The sequence below is a fragment of the Cervus elaphus genome, chromosome 15 (genome assembly GCF_910594005.1).
Source record: "Cervus elaphus chromosome 15, mCerEla1.1, whole genome shotgun sequence".
NCBI classification, from domain to species: Eukaryota; Metazoa; Chordata; class Mammalia; order Artiodactyla; family Cervidae; genus Cervus; species Cervus elaphus.
The window spans coordinates 9,738,581-9,756,330 of record NC_057829.1 but is presented as its reverse complement, the minus strand read 5'-3'; the positions used below and the strand labels follow the sequence as shown (position 1 = coordinate 9,756,330).

The 17,750-nt window shown below is 46.3% G+C and overlaps 1 protein-coding gene across 8 annotated transcripts in view; it reads left to right on the top strand.

The window, feature by feature from the left end:
• DISC1 (DISC1 scaffold protein) overlaps window positions 1-17,750 on the top strand; it is a 428,932-nt gene that overhangs the window by 35,837 nt on the left and 375,345 nt on the right. For 6 of the 8 annotated variants that reach the window (XR_006345248.1, XR_006345249.1, XM_043924986.1 and 3 more), the window contains exon 1: window positions 12,947-13,286. The exons of 1 other annotated variant lie outside the window; for it this stretch is intronic. Coding sequence is in view for 4 of the 7 variants with exons in the window: in XM_043924986.1 (XP_043780921.1) it covers window positions 13,229-13,286 (58 nt within the window). In the remaining 3 variants the exon portion in view is untranslated. Of the gene's footprint in view, window positions 1-12,946; window positions 13,287-17,750 lie in introns of those variants that run through there. One more of the 8 variants, XM_043924984.1, reaches the window with a different exon arrangement.

Here is a 17,750-nt window from a genome sequence, read left to right as displayed (position 1 = left end):
TGCAAACATGTTCCTCAATACCATTTTTCTAGATTCCATGTCTATATGTGTGTTAATATACAATATTTGCTTTTCTCTTTCTGACTTAGTTCACTCTGTTTAACAGGTTCTAGATTCATCCCCCTCAAATCAGTTCCCTTTTATGGCTGAGTAACTGAATTTCTAATGGAGAACAAAGTCTATTTATTCAAAGAAGAGAGCGGCCAGAGGAAGGGCATTCAGTGAAGAATTTACTTGTGAATAAATCTCTGAGTGGAGAGATTCTGTTAGTTCTTCCTACATTTCATGTGGGAACCTGAGGCAAGAACAGGTTAAAAACAGTAAGGTCCTACTGGAGAGCACATGGAACTCTGTTCAATGTCATGGGGCAGCCTGGATGGGAGGGGAGTTCCAGGGAGAATGGATACACGTGGGTGTATAGCTGAATCTCTTCTCTGTTTACCTGAAACTATTGCAACATTGCTAATCTGCTATACCCCAACAAAAAATAAAAAGTTTTTTTTTTTTAAAGAACAGGTTAAAAAGACTCTGGATGATGGATCTTCATGCAGCCTCTCTGAACATTAGGCAGCCTCTCTGAATGCTGCAGCCATTTGACACACAATCCCACTCTGAATGCCAGCTCTCTAGTGGACACCCATCACTGTCAGATGAAGATGGCCACAGCGAGGGGTCAGGATGGCACGTCTAGAACGAGCGCGCACACGTCCCATGTGTTATCTCACTATTAGAGCTTTCAGACAATGTCCATTGCGAAAGGAAGGTTATTTATATTCTATAATTAGCCTAAAACTATGATAACATCCTTTGGCATGGCCTTTATCTGATGGTATTTGAAACTGAACCAACTTCCTGCTTCCAGGCATTAACAAATGAGGGACTTCATGTAGTCTAATGTTATTTCCTGACTTGAAGATAGATTTCTTTTCTCCAATTCATTCAAGTTGTTTTTTTTGTGTGTTTTTTTTTTTTAAGAAAAGATCTCCTTTAGACAGTAAAATTTCCCAGAATTGTTTAAGCCTTGTTATTGTTCTCAATGAGAATATTTCCTATTTAACTCCAGCTATGGCACTTGATGGGAATTCTTGTGACTATCCTTCACTGCCATGCTCAGATAATTTGCAGGAGATTGGAGAAATAAATCCACTAGCCTGTCAAGTATCAGAGTCCCAAGTATCAGAAATTTAGATTTCTGATTTAGAAACATTCATTCTAGTTTAGAACATTTAGAACGTTCATTTTAATAAGTCTCTGGCCAGGAGATCCAGTGAAGAACAAGGATAACATCTACCTTCAAAGAGCTTACAATTAAAAGGAGTGATGCAAAGGGACATTATTTATATAGGACATTATCACATCCCAACTTATCTCTGGGTTTCCCTAGTGACTCAGTGGTAAAGAATCTGCCTCCAATGCAGGAGACATGAGTTTGATCCCTGGGTTGGAAAGATCCCTTGGAGAAGGAAATGGCAACCCACTCCAGTATTTTTGCCTGGGAAATCCTCTGGACAGAGGAGCCTGGTGGGCTACAGTCCATGGGGTCACAAAAGAGTCGGATTGAGCAACTAAACAACTTAGCTCCACTGACTTGTTTCCTCTGGGAGTGAAACTAGGGGAAGCGTGGGGTGGGGGGAAACTATGCATGAAAATGCATCAGCCTGAAGACTTATTACCTCAATATAAATCTCACTATATGAAAGGAGAGTGATTGTTTGTTCTGAGGCATCAAATGTCCTTTTTGCTTAGTGAGAGAGTGTGTCGTCATGGTTAGCAAAGTAGACTACTCTGCCAGGTTGCCAGGTTCAAATCCCCCCTCTGCCACTCACTATGCTTGTGACTTTGGGCAAGTTCTAAAGTTTCTGTGCCTCAGTTATCTAGGGTGAAAATGGGTGCGATAATTGGATTGTTGCAAAGGTGAAATACATTTAACAAGTTTAAATTGTGTAGAACAGTGTCTGACTGATAGTAAGTGCCCAGTAAATATTAATTATTATTAGCCAACTTCTAAAAGACTCCCATATTTTGAAGTTCACTGTTTTGGCAAAAAAGTCATACGATTTTTCCTCTCTGACATCCTAGTTTTTTTGCTATAAAATTTACTCTTGTGGCTCAGATGGTAAAGAATCTGCTTGCAACGCAGGAGACCCAGGTTCAATCCCTGTATCGGGAAGATCCCCTGGAGAAGGAAATGGCATCCCACTCCAGTATTCTTGCCTGAAGAATCCCATGGACAGAGGAGCCTGGCGGGCTACAGTCCATGGGGTCGCAAAGAGTTGGACACGACTGAAGTGACTAACACTACACCTGTAGTATTTAATGCTTATTGTCTGTGTCAGCGCAATCTGTAGATACGTGTAGTTTCAACAGAACAGAACCTCTGCTGCCTATCTTGGTGGGGCCAGGATCCTGGGCTATCCCTTTAGATTACATTGGCATAGTGATGTCCCTCCATCTCTGCTCTAGTGAAGATTTTGGTAGTATTTATGAGGAAAAATTTTCCAAAAATTTAAATTAAAAAATCTTGCTAGAACAATGATCTCATCATTATTTGCTCTCAGTTATTCTTTCTGTAGGACACTGTATACATATCTCAATACCCAGAACTGAAATCCATGGCAAACATTACTGGGAAATAGCTATGATGGAAATGATATAATAAGCAGAGGGAAACTAAAGGTGTCACCTGTTTACTCATAAGCAGTAGGGTCCTTGGTGCTGAGCCTTCTCAGAACATTTAGAGTAGACACATTCTGGGTTGCTGCCCAGCTCACAGTGGCCCCTCCCTTCCCCCTGTGTTCAGAGGTGCTTTGCAGGCACTGTGCTTATCCTGTTCTCGTATGTGACCCCACTTCCTGTCTACACTGGGCAGCAAGAGAGGCTCCTGACCTGCTTTGGACATGAGTCAGGATCTCATTCGTAGAGATTTAGAACTGGCTCCATGGGACTTCCCTGGTGGTCCAGGGGTTAAAAATCCGCCTTGCAATGCAGGGGATTCAGGTTGAATCCGTGACCAGGGATTGAACTAAGATCCCACATGCCATGGAGCAACTAAGTCCCTGGACCACAACTGGAGATCCCACACACTGCAACTAAGACCTGCCGCAGCCAAAAATATATATACATATATATATATGTATATATATATATATATTTTAAAGAACTGGCTCCATGAGGGCCAGACTTTCCATGTGGCTGACTTATGAACCTGGAGACTTGGGAGGAATAGTAGATGTGCAGGAAAAAGAAGGGAGGCAGGAAATTGCCAGGGTTCTGCTGGTTTTCCAGAAGCTGGCTCTCCTCTCTCTAGAGGACCCAATTCATTATGCCTTTGAATTCTGTGAAACACCCACTGTATCCTCGCGAAATTTCTTTTGACTTAGTTAGGGTTCAGTTGAAGAAGCGGAACTCCATCAGTGCTCTGAAATAAGGAGTCTATTACAGAAATTAGACCTCACACCATTGTGAGAGTGGCTGGAGAAAGGCTGTTAACCAGCTCTGGCGTGGGTGAAGGAGTTGGGGTGTGCAGGAAACTTGGATATTGTGCAAGTCCGACTGTCAGAACAGGACTGTGGAGGGGTTGATAGAGAAGTGTGTGTGTGTGTGTGTGTGTGTGTGTATGTGTGCACGTGCTCCGTCGTGTCCGATTCTTTGTGACCCAGTGGATTGTAGCACGCCAGGCTCCTCTGTCCATGGGATTTCCCAGGCAAGAATACTGGAGTGGGTTGACATTTCCTCCTCCAGGGGATCTTCCTGACTCAGAGTGTCTTCCTGTCTTTTGTGTCTCCTGCATGGGCAGGCAGATTCCTTACCACTGGGCTACAGGAGGTCTATGGGAGGTCAGTGCCTCTTTATGCCTGTGAGAGCACAGAGGAGCATTCGGGGATGTGTGAGCCTGGGGATGTTGTCAGCTGGGACGAGAAAGGACAAGCCAGAATCAGCCAGCACCCCTGTGTCTGTCTCCACCGCCTCTCACCAGCAGTGACCTCTCATATGAGATGGCTGTTGCTTCGCTGTCTCCTCCCAGAAATCACGCTTTTGGCCAGGGTAAGCAGTAACTACCCAGGGAAGGGCATTCTGCAGAGCAGAATTCCTGGAATAATCAAGCTGATGACAGAATAGTCCTGTGTACAAATCTTTGATTGGCTAGGGATATATAATTCTACAAAGTAGCTAAGATATAAGATTAGGAAAAAAAAATTCTAAGTACTGTGAACAAACATATTCGGGACCCACAGCTTTATGGCACCTCCATTTGCTCAGCCTGGTCAACCAAGTTAAAATACGGAGTCACCTTAGCTGCCTTCCTCTCAACTTGCCTCAGAATCCAGTCACCAAGTTTTATATAATTTTGCTTCTTAAAGTATATCTCCTGAACAAGGCCCCCTCCTTTCTGTGCTCATTATAAAAGCTCATGATCTCCTACCTGGACTGCTGTCTCTTCACAACTGGTCTTTCTGCATCTTCCACAGGTCCATCCTACTACCATTACATCAGTGGTCTTAACCCTGACTGCACTTTAGAATCATCTCAGGGGCTTTAAAACACCCAGTGCGTACACCCCACCCTAGGCCATATATCAGACCCTCTCATGACAGCCTGATGTGGTACACACCCCCATTAATTCTGTTTCGCAGATGAGCAAATTGAAGATTCGCAAAGTTAAATAACACCCCAGGGTTCACAGCTAAAAAGTACTGGGGTTAGATATGCACACAGTATCTGAGGGCAGAGCCTGTGCTCCTAACCACAGGTGGGGTGCCTTCCAAACTGTGGTGCTGGGCAGATTAGAGGGATGGCAGGGCCTGCAGGTGAGGTGGGAAACACAGCTGAAAGTGTACGATTGAGGGGGAGTTGAGAACAGCTTTGAACTTCATTGGTTTGAATGGTTCCTTAGACGACCAAGTGGTGATATTCCGGCAGCAGCTGAAAATACAATGAGGGGCATTGGGGATGGGGAGGAATGGATGGATACAAAGGACAGTGCTGACCTAGAAGGGACAGGATTGAGTGAGCGCAAAGGAGGGGGTGCAGGAGTCTGTAGCATGGTCTCCAGGGTTTCCATCCTGAGGGGAGGAATCAAGGGGAGAGGGCTCTACCTTTAGAACAAAGCTGATGCTGGGAAAGCAGCAGTTTGGGGAATGGGCAGGAGAGGGCAGTGAGAGTCCTTTTGGAGATACTTCAGTTGAGATACCAGCAGAGCCTCTAGGTTGGAAATATGAATTGAGTTTGGGAGAGAGGTTGCTGTGAAAGATACCAACTGAAGTTATATCAGGGTGGTTGAAACCTTAAAAGCAGATGAGATAGTCAGATGCAGAGTGAAGGATGCTCAAGAGGAAAGGAAGGCTGAGGATGCAATTCTGGGGAAGACAAATGAATGGGGAGAAAGCAGAAGCCAAAGGAGGAGATCCAAAGGGAGGAGCAGGCAGGGGAGGAGGACAGGGATGTATGGATGGATAGATATAGATGGAAAGATAGATAATAGAAGAGAGATTTATTTTAAGGAACTGGTGAATGCATTTGTTAGCTCTGGCAATTCTGAAATCTGTAGGGCAGGTCACAGACTGGAAACAGGATTTGAGGCTTTAGTCTTGAGGGAGAGTTTTTCTCCTTCTGAAAGCCTCACTTTTTATCCTTCAGGACGTCAACGGATTGGATGAGGCATACCCATGTTATCAAGGTTCATCCCCTTTACTTACAGCCTTCCCTTGTAGCACAGTCGGTAAAGAATCTGCCTAAAAAAAAAAAAAAAAAAAAGAATCTGCCTGCAGTGCAGGAGACCCGGGTTCGATCCCTGGGAAGATCTCCTGGAGAAGGAAATGGCAAGCCACTCCAGTATCCTTGCCTGGAAAATCTCATGGACAGAGAAGCCTAGTGGGCTATTGTCCATGGGGTTGCAAAGAGTCAGGCACCACTGAGCGACTAACACTTACTTACACTTACCCCGTTACTTAAAGTCAGCTGACTGTAGATATAACCACATTTACAAAAGTGCATCTACAGAAACACTTAGACTAAAGTTGGATTAAACAGCTGGGTGCCCTAGCCTGGCCCAGCTGACATATAAGACCAACAGCACGGTCCACCCCTTGCTGGCTTGGCATCCATACACATCTCCTTAAGACGTTCTTTTTCTAAAAAGATTATTTACTTCATTTTTTAGCTGTGGTGGGTCTTCATTGTGGTCGCAGGCTTCTCATTGCGGTGGATTCTGTCATCGTGGAGAATAGGCTCTGCATGAATGGGCTTCAGTAATTGCAGCTTGTGGCTTCAGTAGGTGTGGTACATGGGCTTAGTTGCTCCCAGGCATGTGGGATCATCCTGGACCAAGATCAAACAAGTGCCCCCTTGCATTGCAAACAGATGCTTAACCACCAGACCACCAGGGAAGTCATCCTTAAGCCATTCATAGTCTCCAAATAAAGATAATAACAAGTACTTCCACTTAACATGATACAGCTGCCCCAGGTGTAACTGTAAATGCACTAACCTTCTCCCCAGAAGAAGATGTATAGTCCTTTGGTGATGTTTACTCTTTTCCTTCTTGCCTAGGACCTAAATCCTGTGTTGTAAATTTAATTGTTATTAATACATCCTATGTTATATATAAGTGGATAAGGAAGAGAAGAAAACAAAAGTAAATTATAAAATAATATATCAAATATCTTTGTTTTTTTCCCTTTCTTATCCATGTTTATACATAGTCATAACAGAATGAAGAGATGTTCATAACAAAGTTCTTAGTTGTATTAGCTGGTTGGAGCTGCTATTTGTAACTACCTTCTTCAACTGATCATTCTCTTTACCTTTGGGAAGCACCTCAGTTGGTCCTGGTTATTTACCTGCTTGGGTGACCCAAACCTTCACTCCTAAATGGTTTGGGCCATTAGTAGTCCGCCCTGAACTAGGTTATTATAGTTTTCCATGGACTTTAGTCAGAGGGCATGGGAACACTAGAGGTTCCCTGAGGGATCTCCTATATTCCAGACGTATATGCTTCCTTACCTCTACTGCGGAAAGGCAGTCCAATGTCCCCTTGGTAGTCAGCATCAACCATGCCAGCCAACACCCTAACTCCCTTCTTTGGCTGTTGATTCAGAGACACAAGCCACCCAAAGTTGCCAGGTGAAAATCTTAACTTCCAGTTAAATGCAATCATTGTTGTGTTTCTTCATGAAAACATTCCTCCCTTTGGAACTAACACCACTAGGTCAGCTGAGCATAAGGTCATGGGAACAGAAGGCAAACCTTTTGCTAGGGGATCACTAGGGCTAATGGTGAGAGATGGCACTCCCATTTCCATCCCTTGATTCTTGGACCCATGAATCTGGTCATGGGAGAAACAGCAGCATATATTGGATACTGATTCAGAGCCTTCACAGAGAGTTTCCTGGAGAACCTTGCCCAACTCTGCAAGATACTGCTATCTAGCTGATGCTGTAACTGAGTCTTCAAAAGGCTATTCCATTTCTCTATCCAGCTAGCTGCTTCAGGATGACAGGGAACATGGTAAGACTAGTGAATTCTGTGAGTGTGAGTCCACTGCCACATTCCAATTGTGAAATAAGTTCCTTGATTAGAGGCAATGGTAGTGGATAAGGCATGCTATGAGTCTCTGGATGGTAGTTTTGGCAGAAGCACTGTGTTTAGGAAAGGGAAGTCTGTACTCAGTGTAATTATCAATTCCAGTAAGAACAGAATGCTGTCCCTGCCATGATGGGAGTGGTTTAGCATAATCAACCTGTCACCAAATAGCAAACTGGTTGATCACATTAAAAAAAACTAAGATCATGGCATCTGGGCCCATCACTTCATGGCAAATAGATGAGAAAACAATGGAAATAGTGACAGACTTTATTTTCTTGGGCTCCAAAATCACTGCAGATGGTTAGTGAAACCATGAAAGTGAAAGATGCTTGCTCCTTGGAAGAAAAGCTGTGACCAACCTAGACAGCATACTAAAAAGCAGAGACATCACTTTGCCAACAAAGGTCCATCTAGTCAAAGCTGTGGTTTTTCCAGTAATCATGTATGGATGTGAGAGTTGGGCCATAAAGAAAGCTGAGTGCTGAAGAATTGATGCTTTTGAACTGTGGTGTTGGAGAAGACTCTTGAGAGTCCCTTGGACTACAAGGAGATCCAAAGGAAATCAGTCCTGAATATTCAATGGAAGGGCTAATGCTGAAGCTGAAACTCTAATACTTTGGCCACTTGATGCAAAGAACTGAGTCCTTAGAAAACCTGATGCTGGGAAAGATTGAAGGCAGAAAGAGAAGGGTATGGCAGAGGATGAGATGGTTGGATGGCATCACCGACTCGATGGACATGAGTTTGAGCAAACTCCAAAAGATGGTGAAGGACAGGGAAGCCTGGTGTGCTGCAGTCCATGAGGTCACAAAGAGTCAGACATGACTGAGCAACTGAACTGAACTGATGATCACTTTGGGGAATGCTGCCATATCGTTGGTCTTGCTGCTGGCAGATTGGACCCCCATTGGTGGCCATGGTCAGGCTGGCCTTGGTGAGTGGAAGTCTGTAATACAGCCTCTGGATAACTTCCAGCCCTGCCACCATGGCTGATTTGTTCATCAGCCTATTGGGCAATGTCAAGTATAGCTGGAGAAGGAGGCTGACTGGTACCCAAAGAACAATGTCCTAGCCACTTGAGGATTACAAGCCTTTTTCTGTTGAGATCAGACCATTCACCTGGGACACAGTCTCTTGGAGTTTTCTGACTGTTCAGAGAGGTCTATCCACCTACCTCTTCCTCAGATTGCCTTGTCACCAATTTTCCAGTCATGTTCTGTTTAAATCCCTGACCATCCAGCCAAACCGTTGGTCACAGTCCATAAGCGGGCGTACACTTGTGCTTCTGGCCAATTCTCTTTTGAAGCAGACTGAACAACAAGGTTGACTGCTCAAAGTTCAGCAAACTGGGCAGACTTGCATTCACCGCTGTCCTTCAGGGATGTTCCAGAAGGGGCTGTAGTACAGCTGCTGTCAACCTTCAGGTGATGCCTGAGCATTAGGCAGGCCTAAGTCTCCTCTTCCTCGATCAGCTGATCATAGGGAGCTGGCCCTGAGACCTCAGGTGCAGGCCGGGAGGGTGAGTGTGGTGGGGGCCTTGGGCACTTCCTCATGTAACTTACGCATGTCCTCTAGGTCTGCTTGAGCTGAGTCTCATATGTATCAGTTCCATTTGATGATGGAGCGCTTCTGCCCACACCTGGACTCATGCCTGTGGTTCTGGCAGCACCCAGTTCATGGCAAGCAGCTCAGCTTGCATGGTGATGTGGTGGCCCATGGTTAAACGGTCAGTTACTACTAGTAACTGATTTAGTAACTAGTTACTGCTAGTAACTAGCCCAGTAGTAAGTAAAAAGCTGTTTCTCAAAATCCTCAGAGGGTGGCAGGGCTTTGCTCTGTAACCTCAAGGGTCTGTGAGGTGACTCCCTGCGGGGGTCTGACCCAGCCTCCGTCAGCATCTACCACTGACTGTTGGATCTGCTGGATCACGCGCTCAGCCGGCAGAGAGCAGCTCACAGTGCCACCTGGATGAGGCGCAGAGTCTTCTCTTGTTCTTGGTCCCACTCAAAATCAGCAGCTCTTTGGGTCACTTGGTAAATGGACTTGAGTAGCACTCCCAAATGAGGGACATGTTGTGTCCCAAACCCAGCGAAGACCGTGAGGTGTTGTGTCTCTTTTTTGGTTATGAAAGTATTAGTCGCTCAGTCGTGTCTGACTCTTTGCGACCCCATGGACTGTAGCTTGTCAGGCTCCTCTGTCCGAGGAATTCTCCAGGCAAGAATACTGGAGTAGGTAGTCATTCCCTTCTCCAGCGGAATCTTCCTGACCCAGGGACTAAACCCAGGTCTCCTGCATTGCAGGCAGATTCTTTACTGTCTGAGCCACCAAGGTCATATAAAGGGCTAAATACAACAACTTACCCTTCACCTTATTTATTTATTTAAAAATATTTATTCATTTGAAACAAAAATTTGGGATTTTTGTTGCAGCGCAGGGGCTCCTCTCTAGCTGTGATGCTCAGACTCAGTAGTTGTGGCATGTGGGCTTAGTTGCCCTGTGGTGTGTGGGATCTTAGTTCCTCAGCCAGGAATCAAACCCATATCCTCTGCATTGGAAGGCTGATTCTTAACCACTGGACCACTAGGGAAGTCCTTATCCTTCACCTTAGAATGGATACCCTATACTACCAGACCTCCTGAAAACCCAGTGAGAAGGAAATCTCTAGAATTTTTGTCAGATTTGCTTTCCACCCCATGACATACAAATGTCTCACCAATAAGCCTAGAAGAGCTACTCTTTCCTGCACACTAGGTCCAATCAGCATAACATCATCAGTGCCATGGACCAGTGTGAGGTCTAATAGAACAGAAAGACACTAGAGTCCCTGCTTGACCAAATTAGGATGTAGGGCTGGAGAACTGACCTATCCTCGAGGGAGGGCAGTCTTCACTGTACTGGTGCTTTTGCCAGCTGAAAGAAGGCTGCCCTGTGGTTGGTCTTTACTAACAGGTATGCAGAAGAAACATTTTGCCAGACCAATACTGCAGAGCAGATACTAGGGGATGTGTTAATTTGCTTAAACAGTGAAGCTACATCTGGTACAGCAGCTGCAATTGGAATCACCATCTGGTTTAGTTTATGATGATCCACTGTCATTCTTCAGGCTCCATCTGTCTTCTTCACAGGCCACATGGGCATGTTGAATGGGGAGGTGGTAGAAATCACCACCCCTGCATCTTTCAAGTCCTTGATGGTGGCATTACTCTCTGCAGTCTCTTTAAGAAGGCAGTATTGCCTTTGGTTAACTGGGGAATGCTGCTACATAGTTGGTCCTGCTGTTGGCAGACTGGACCCTCAGTGGTGGCCATGGTCAGACTGGCTTTGGTGAGTGGAAGTCTGTATTGCTGAGCCTCTAGATAACTTCCAGGACTGCCACCACAACCACTTTGCTCATCCAAGGCAGAGGCAGCTGTAGAGGCTTCCACTTGGCTCTTTCTACCAAAATAACCCCCATATCACAGATCATGGAACCAATGTAGGGATTCTGCCAGTTGCTGAGTATTATTCTAATTATTCTAACAGTGCATTCCAAAACTGGAGCAATAATCCCAGTATGGGTTCAGAGACCACTATGAGATGGACCTGAGCTAAAACTCCACTGATCACCTGACCTCTACAAGCCCTTGCTTGGACTAGTACCGCAGTGATGTTCTGGATGTCCTGGATTCAGTGTCAGTTCAGAGCCAGTGTCCAGTAATTCCTGAAAAGTCTGATTATTTCCTTTTCCCCAATGCACAGTCACCCTAGTAAAAGGCCACATGTCCCTTTGGGGAAGGCTGGAAGAAAGAGTAATAGTATATATTTTTGACAATGTTGCAGAATCTTGGAGGAGACAAACATCTGCTTTGTTCAAGGTGTTTTGGGTCTGCAAATTGACTCAGGTCTGGGAATCAATGGAGTCTCTCTGTTTTGGTAATTTAAGTTAGGCTTTTGTTTGCTTGACCAAGAACTTTCCTGTTCATACAGACCACATAAGAATTCAGTAGCATTCTCATCCTGGATTGCCATGACTAACTGGTCAATGCCATAGGTTTGTGAGGGTCAGATTATTCTGGTTGCTGCTTTGCCTTTGCTGTCCATTACAGAAACCATGCCCACCCTGCCTTGGGTGATTCATTGCCACCATTTGGCTCCAATGGATCACTCTGGGATCCAACTATTCTCACTGCATGTAAGGACCCACACTTCAGTGGTGCAGTTTCTACTGTAATTTCTGATCTACAGGGAAGAGTTGACCAGGCATGCTGGGTCACAAAGTTATTTCTCCGAGGCACAGTGAATGCTGTGTTCTCTGAACCCCCTTGGAGTCAGTAAGTGGGTCTTACGTGATAAATCTATTCTAATATTTCAATCTCCGTAAGCCTTTAGGAAATTCCGTTGCGGTGTACCAAGGCAGTTCTGGCATTTCCGCATCATTTAGTGCGGGTCACCTCTTGACTCTCATTTCTGTCAACTAGCTAAACAGAGCTTTTTCTAATCTCTCAAACTGCAGTGAATTCAGATCCCTGCTTGGTGGTGTCCGTCATTACTTCAGCCTCATCCAACGGTTCCCCACATTCTTCAAATTCACGCTCACATTCATTCTGTCCCACAATAGTCCGACTTCTAAGCATACATAGGTGTTTTCACTCACACGGTTCTGATCTTTTGAACGACCTTGACTCTCCTCCAGGTCTAGGACGATCCTTCCCCTTCCTCCAGGGAGCCTTTCTGACCCTTCTTCACAACACTCCCTCTTACCGCCTCTCCCCCCACTTCTGCAGTGTTTCGCGACAGACCTCTGGCTCTTGGCATGTTCTGCTGTACGTCGTTATTTAGTTTTACAAGCGCATGTTTATCTTCCCCGATGGGGGGACGGGGAAGCTCCTTAAGGGCGAGAACCACTTCTGGCAGGTGCGTCCTCAGGGATGCTCCAGGAGCCTCCTTGAATGAACACAAGAGGAGGCGAGTGGGCTGGCTTAGGAGCTCAGCACGGATCGCAGTTGTGTCCTGGGCTGGCTGCCCAACGTGGGGAGGCGGATCTGGGGCCAGCCCAGTGCTGCCAGAAGATTCAAACAGTTGGATCCTCATTTCATGTAGAACTACTGGCCCCGCGCTCTTTCTCAGGGTGAGCTGCAGTCTCCCCTCATTCTCCCCCCGCCCCCTGCCCCTTGCGAAACGAGTCCCTCTCACTCCCTCCAAATCTTCCATCAACCCTGTGGTCACTTCCCTAATTAGCGTCCGGGAGGCACCCTCGTAGATCACTCCCCCAAGGAGGGCCTCCTCGTCTCTCCCTCCCCGAACACCCGTCGTCTCCACCGCACTTCCCGTCTCATTTTCGTCCAACACTGAGGGAGAGTGAAAAAGCAGCTTCCCGAGGTCTGTGACCCAGGCTGTGGGCTTGCGCGCCCCGCCCGCTCCAGCCGTCAGCTTGTGTGTGTGTGTGTGTGCGCGCGCGCGCGCGTGCCTGGGCCGAGGCTGGAGAGGAAACAGCCGGTCCAGCCCGGGAGGAGGAAGGAGCCTCCCCTTCCTCGCCAGCCCCCTCCCCACTTCCCGTCCGGCTCGGCCGTTAGCTTCCCCGGACGCGGGCCTCGGTGCACAGAGCCCTCCGGCCGCAGCGGAGCTGGAGAAGGCGGAGGCGGAGCGGGAGGAGCCGGCGGGGCGCATGCTGGGCGGGGGGCCCCAGGGCGCCCCGGCCGGTGGCGGCAGGGGCCACCGCGCAGGTAGGGTGCTGTCACGGCCGCCCGGCGGGTCGGGGCGAGGGTTCCGCGGCGAGGGTGAGCTCTGTCCTCTGGAAGTCGTTTAGGTCCGGGGTGCGCCTCGGTTGACATCTAGGGTTTCTGCACTCTTGCGGGGTGAGGGAAACTGAGGCAGGGCGCGTGGCGTGCCGAGTTGAAGTCTTTGTCGGGCCTGGGGCTGCCAGCCCGCGCCGAGCCGGGCCGGGTCCTCCCGGAAGACTGTGCTGAGATCCCGGGAGCCGCAGTTCCCGCCCCGGTGGCCGAGGAAGGCGGTTTGAGCGCGCTCGGGTTTCGCTGCGCCCGGGGACTGAGCCAGCCGAGGTTCGGGTCTCCGCGCGCCCTCCCCTGCGCACTCGCGGGACAGGGGACGCCCCGTCCTCGAGGACCTGGAGCGAGGAGGTTGGGGTGGCGTGGGGACGCGGTGCTGGCACCGTCCCAAGGGGCTGCTCTGCGAGCAGTCTCACCTCCCACTTCCTCGGAGCCGGAGCCGGAGCCGGGGAGCCCCGGTCAAGCTGTCAGGGCTGTCAGCGCTCAGGGTTGACAAGGAGGCTGTGAAGTGCACAGTTGCTTTTCAGGAATGACAGGATGTCTCCTGCCATCTTGCTTTCAAAATACACGTGCAAAGGAATTTGAGACTTTGGGACGAGAATGAGATTTGGAGTGAGAGAGTTATGTGTCCTTGCTGGACCGGAAGAAGGCCGGGTAACTTTGACAGCTCCTCTAAGAGCGCTGAGTCTGGATTTCATCACATATACAAAAGAACACTGGTAACCTCCCCCCTCCCCATCCCATCCGGACATCTGCTGTGTGTGAAAGCACTTTGCAAAATGTATGGTCAGTTGGGCAGGCAAATGCGATTTGGATAATACCAGAGTCTTAAGAGCTGGAGTTTGAGACAGTTAGCTTGCATTTCAATCCTGCACTTAGTTGTGAAATTTATGAAATGGGGACAATGACAGTGCTACCTCATAGAGTCGCTGTGGGTTGAACTGTGGCCATGGATGTGAACACCCAACCTGGTGCTGAGATAATAGTAAGCTCTAAATAAGAGCCCCGGATGCTCTTTTCACTAAGTAAAACCCAATTAATTTGGAGTGGTGTTAAAAAAAAAAAACAGTTTGATTTGATTATAGTATGAATGTGTGTGTGTGTGTGTTCAGTCGTGTCTGACTCTGCAACCCCATGGACTCTAGCCCACCAGGCTCCTGTCCATAGGATTTTCCAGGCAAAAATACTGGAGTTGGTTGCCGTTTCCTTCTCCAGGGGACCTTCCCCACCCAGAGATCGAACCCTCAGTTCCAGCATCTGCAGACAGATTCTTTACCACTGTGCCATCTGGAAAAACCACATCTCTTGTAAAGTATGAATCAGCTCAGTTCAGTTGCTCAGTTGTGTCCAACTTTTTGCAACCCCATGAACTGCAGCACACTAGGCTTCCCTGTCCATCACCAACTCCCAGAGCTTGCTGAAACTCATGTTCACTGAGTTGGTGATGCCATCCAACCATCTCATCCTCTGTAGTCCCCTTCTCCCCCTGCCTTCAATCTTTCCCAGCATCAGGGTCTTTTCCAGTGAGTCAGTTCTTCACATCAGGTGGCCAAAGGATTGGAGTTTCAGCTTCAGCATCAGTCCTTCCAATGAATATTCAGGACTGATTTCCTTTAGTATTGACTGATTGGATCTCTCAAGAGTCTTCTCCAACACCACAGTTCAAAAGCATCAATTCTTCAGCGCTCAGCTTTCTTTTTTTTTCTCAGCTTTCTTTATAGTCCAACTCTCACATCTATACATGACTACTGGAAAAACCATAGAATTGACTAGATGGACCTTTGTTGGCAAAGTAATTTCTGCTTTTTAGTATGCTGTCTAGGTTGGTCATAGCTTTTCTTCTAAGGAGCAAGTGTCTTTTAGTTACATGGCTGCAGTTACCATCTGCAGTGATTTTGGAGCACAAGAAAAGAAAGTCTGTCACAGTTTCCATTGTTTCCCCATCTATTTGCCATGAAGAGATGGGACCAGATGCCATGATCTTAGTTTTCTGAATGTTGAGTTTTAAGCCAACTTTTTCACTTTCCTCTTTCACTTTCATGAAGAGGCTCTTAAGTTCCTCTTCACTTTCTGCCATAAGGGTGGTGTCATCTGCATATCTGAGGTTATTGATATTTATACTAGCAATCTTGATTCCAGCTTGTGCTTCATCCAGCCCAATGTTTCTCATGATGTACTCTGCATATAAGTTAAATAAGCAGGATGACAATATACAGCCTTAACGTACTTCTTTCCCAGTTTGGAACTAGTTTGTTGTTCCATGTTCAGTTCTAACTGTTGCTTCTTGACCTGCATACAGATTTCTCAGGAGGCAGTTCAGGTGGTCTGGTATTCCCATCTCTTGAAAAATTTTCCACAGATTATTGTGATCCAGACAGTCAAAGGCTTTGGTGTAGTCAGTAAAGCAGAAATAGATGTTTTTCTGGAACTCTCTTGCTTTTTCGTTGATCAAACGGGATGTTGGCAATTTGATCTCTGGTTCCTCTGCCTTTTCTAAATCCAGCTTGAACATCTGGAAGTTCACGGTTCATATACTGTTGAAATCTGGAGCATTACTGTGCTGGCTTGTGAGATGAGCACAATTGTGCAGTAGTTTGAACATTCTTTCGCATTGCCTTTCTTTGGGATTGGAATGAAAACTGACTTTTTCCAGTCCTGTGGCTACTGCTGAGTTTTCCAAATTTGCTGGCATATTGAGTGCAGCACTTTCATAGCATCGTCTTTTAGGATTTGAAATAACTCAGCTGGAATTCCATCACCTTCACTAGCTTTGTTCATAATGATGCTTCCTGAGGCCCACCTGACTTTGTACTCCAGGATGTCTGGCTTTAGGTGAGTGATCACACCATCGTGGTTATCTGGGTCATGAAGTTCTTCTTTGTATAGTTCTTCTGTGTATTCTTGCCTCCTCTTAATATCTTCTGCTTCTGTTCAGTCCATACCATTTCTGTCCCTTATCGAGCCCATCTTTGCATGAAATGTTCCCTTGGTATCTCTAATTTTCTTGACGAGATCTCTAGTCTTTCCCATTCTATTGTTTTCCTCTGTTTCTTTGCACTGATCACTGAGGAAGGCTTTCTTATCTCTCCTTGCTATTCTTTGGAACTCTGCATTCAAATGGGCATATCTTTCCCTTTCTCCTTTGCCTTTCTCTTCTCTTCTTTTCTCAGCTATTTGTAAGGCCTCCTCAGACAACCATTTTGCCTTTTTGCATTTCTTTTTCTTGGGGATGGTCTTGATCACTGCCTCCTGTACAACATCACGAACCTCCATCCATAGTTCTTCAGGCACTCTGTCTATCAGATCTAATCCCTTGAATCTATTTGTCCCTTCCACTGTATAGTTGTAAGCGTTTTGATTTAGGTCATACCTGAATGGTCTAGTGGTTTTCCTTACTTTCTTCAATTTAAGTCTGAATTTGGTGATAAGGAGTTCATGATCTGAGCCACAGTCAGCTCCCTGTCCTGTTTTTGCTGACTGTGTTTAGTAGAGTATTTAAAAAGAAATTTAATCTTATTAAGTTCACAGGTGGCACATGAAATCTTTTGAGGGAATCTTCCCACCCAGGGATCAAACCCAGGTCTCCCACATTGCAGGCAGATTCTTTACCATCTGAGCCACTGGGAAGTCCAGTTGAGAATCTGGCACAGAGCAAAAAGAGGCCTGGAGCTTCTTTCTAAGCTGTGTGTCCTCGATCCTCAGTTTCCTCATCTGTTTACAGAAAAGATAAAATGGGGACAGTAACTTTTGGGATAGAGCTGCCTGAGGATCCAGTGAAGTAAATGGTGTGAGTACCTTGGAGCATATGACTGACTGTGCAAATAGAAGATATCAGCGCTGCCAGGACGGCATAAGAAAGTCTGCAGTGTTTTTAGGGCTTGCAGTATGCCAGGCGGTCTATCAGGAATTGCTGTGATGAAATCTGCCCCACACCATTGTAAGGTAGCTACTTACAATCTTCATTTTCCCCATTCAAATCTGAGATGCAGATTCACCCCTCTTCTGTCCAAGTCACATAGCCATTGAAGGTAGAACCAGGGTTAGAAGTGTGGGTTGGTGCCTCTCGAAATTGTATTCTCAACCACTGGCTGAACTAAAGTTATGGACACAAGCTGAAGTTCAGAGCAGACCTCTGTTAGATCACTGGTAACTATATACCCTACGTATTTATAGACTCTAAAACATGGGTGAGTTGTTGACTCTGGAAGAAGAGACTTTGAAATAATCTTGTTTTTATCCCTATGTAAAAAATTGCCATTTTAAGCTATCTTCTTTCCAAAATAAACAACAGAAATTTGCAGAGAAGAAAAGTATTAAAATCTCATATAAAGACATATCACAAAAAATCATCAGAAATCTCCTTTTAAAAAAAAATAATTGCTCAGAGAAAAAGAAAAAAAA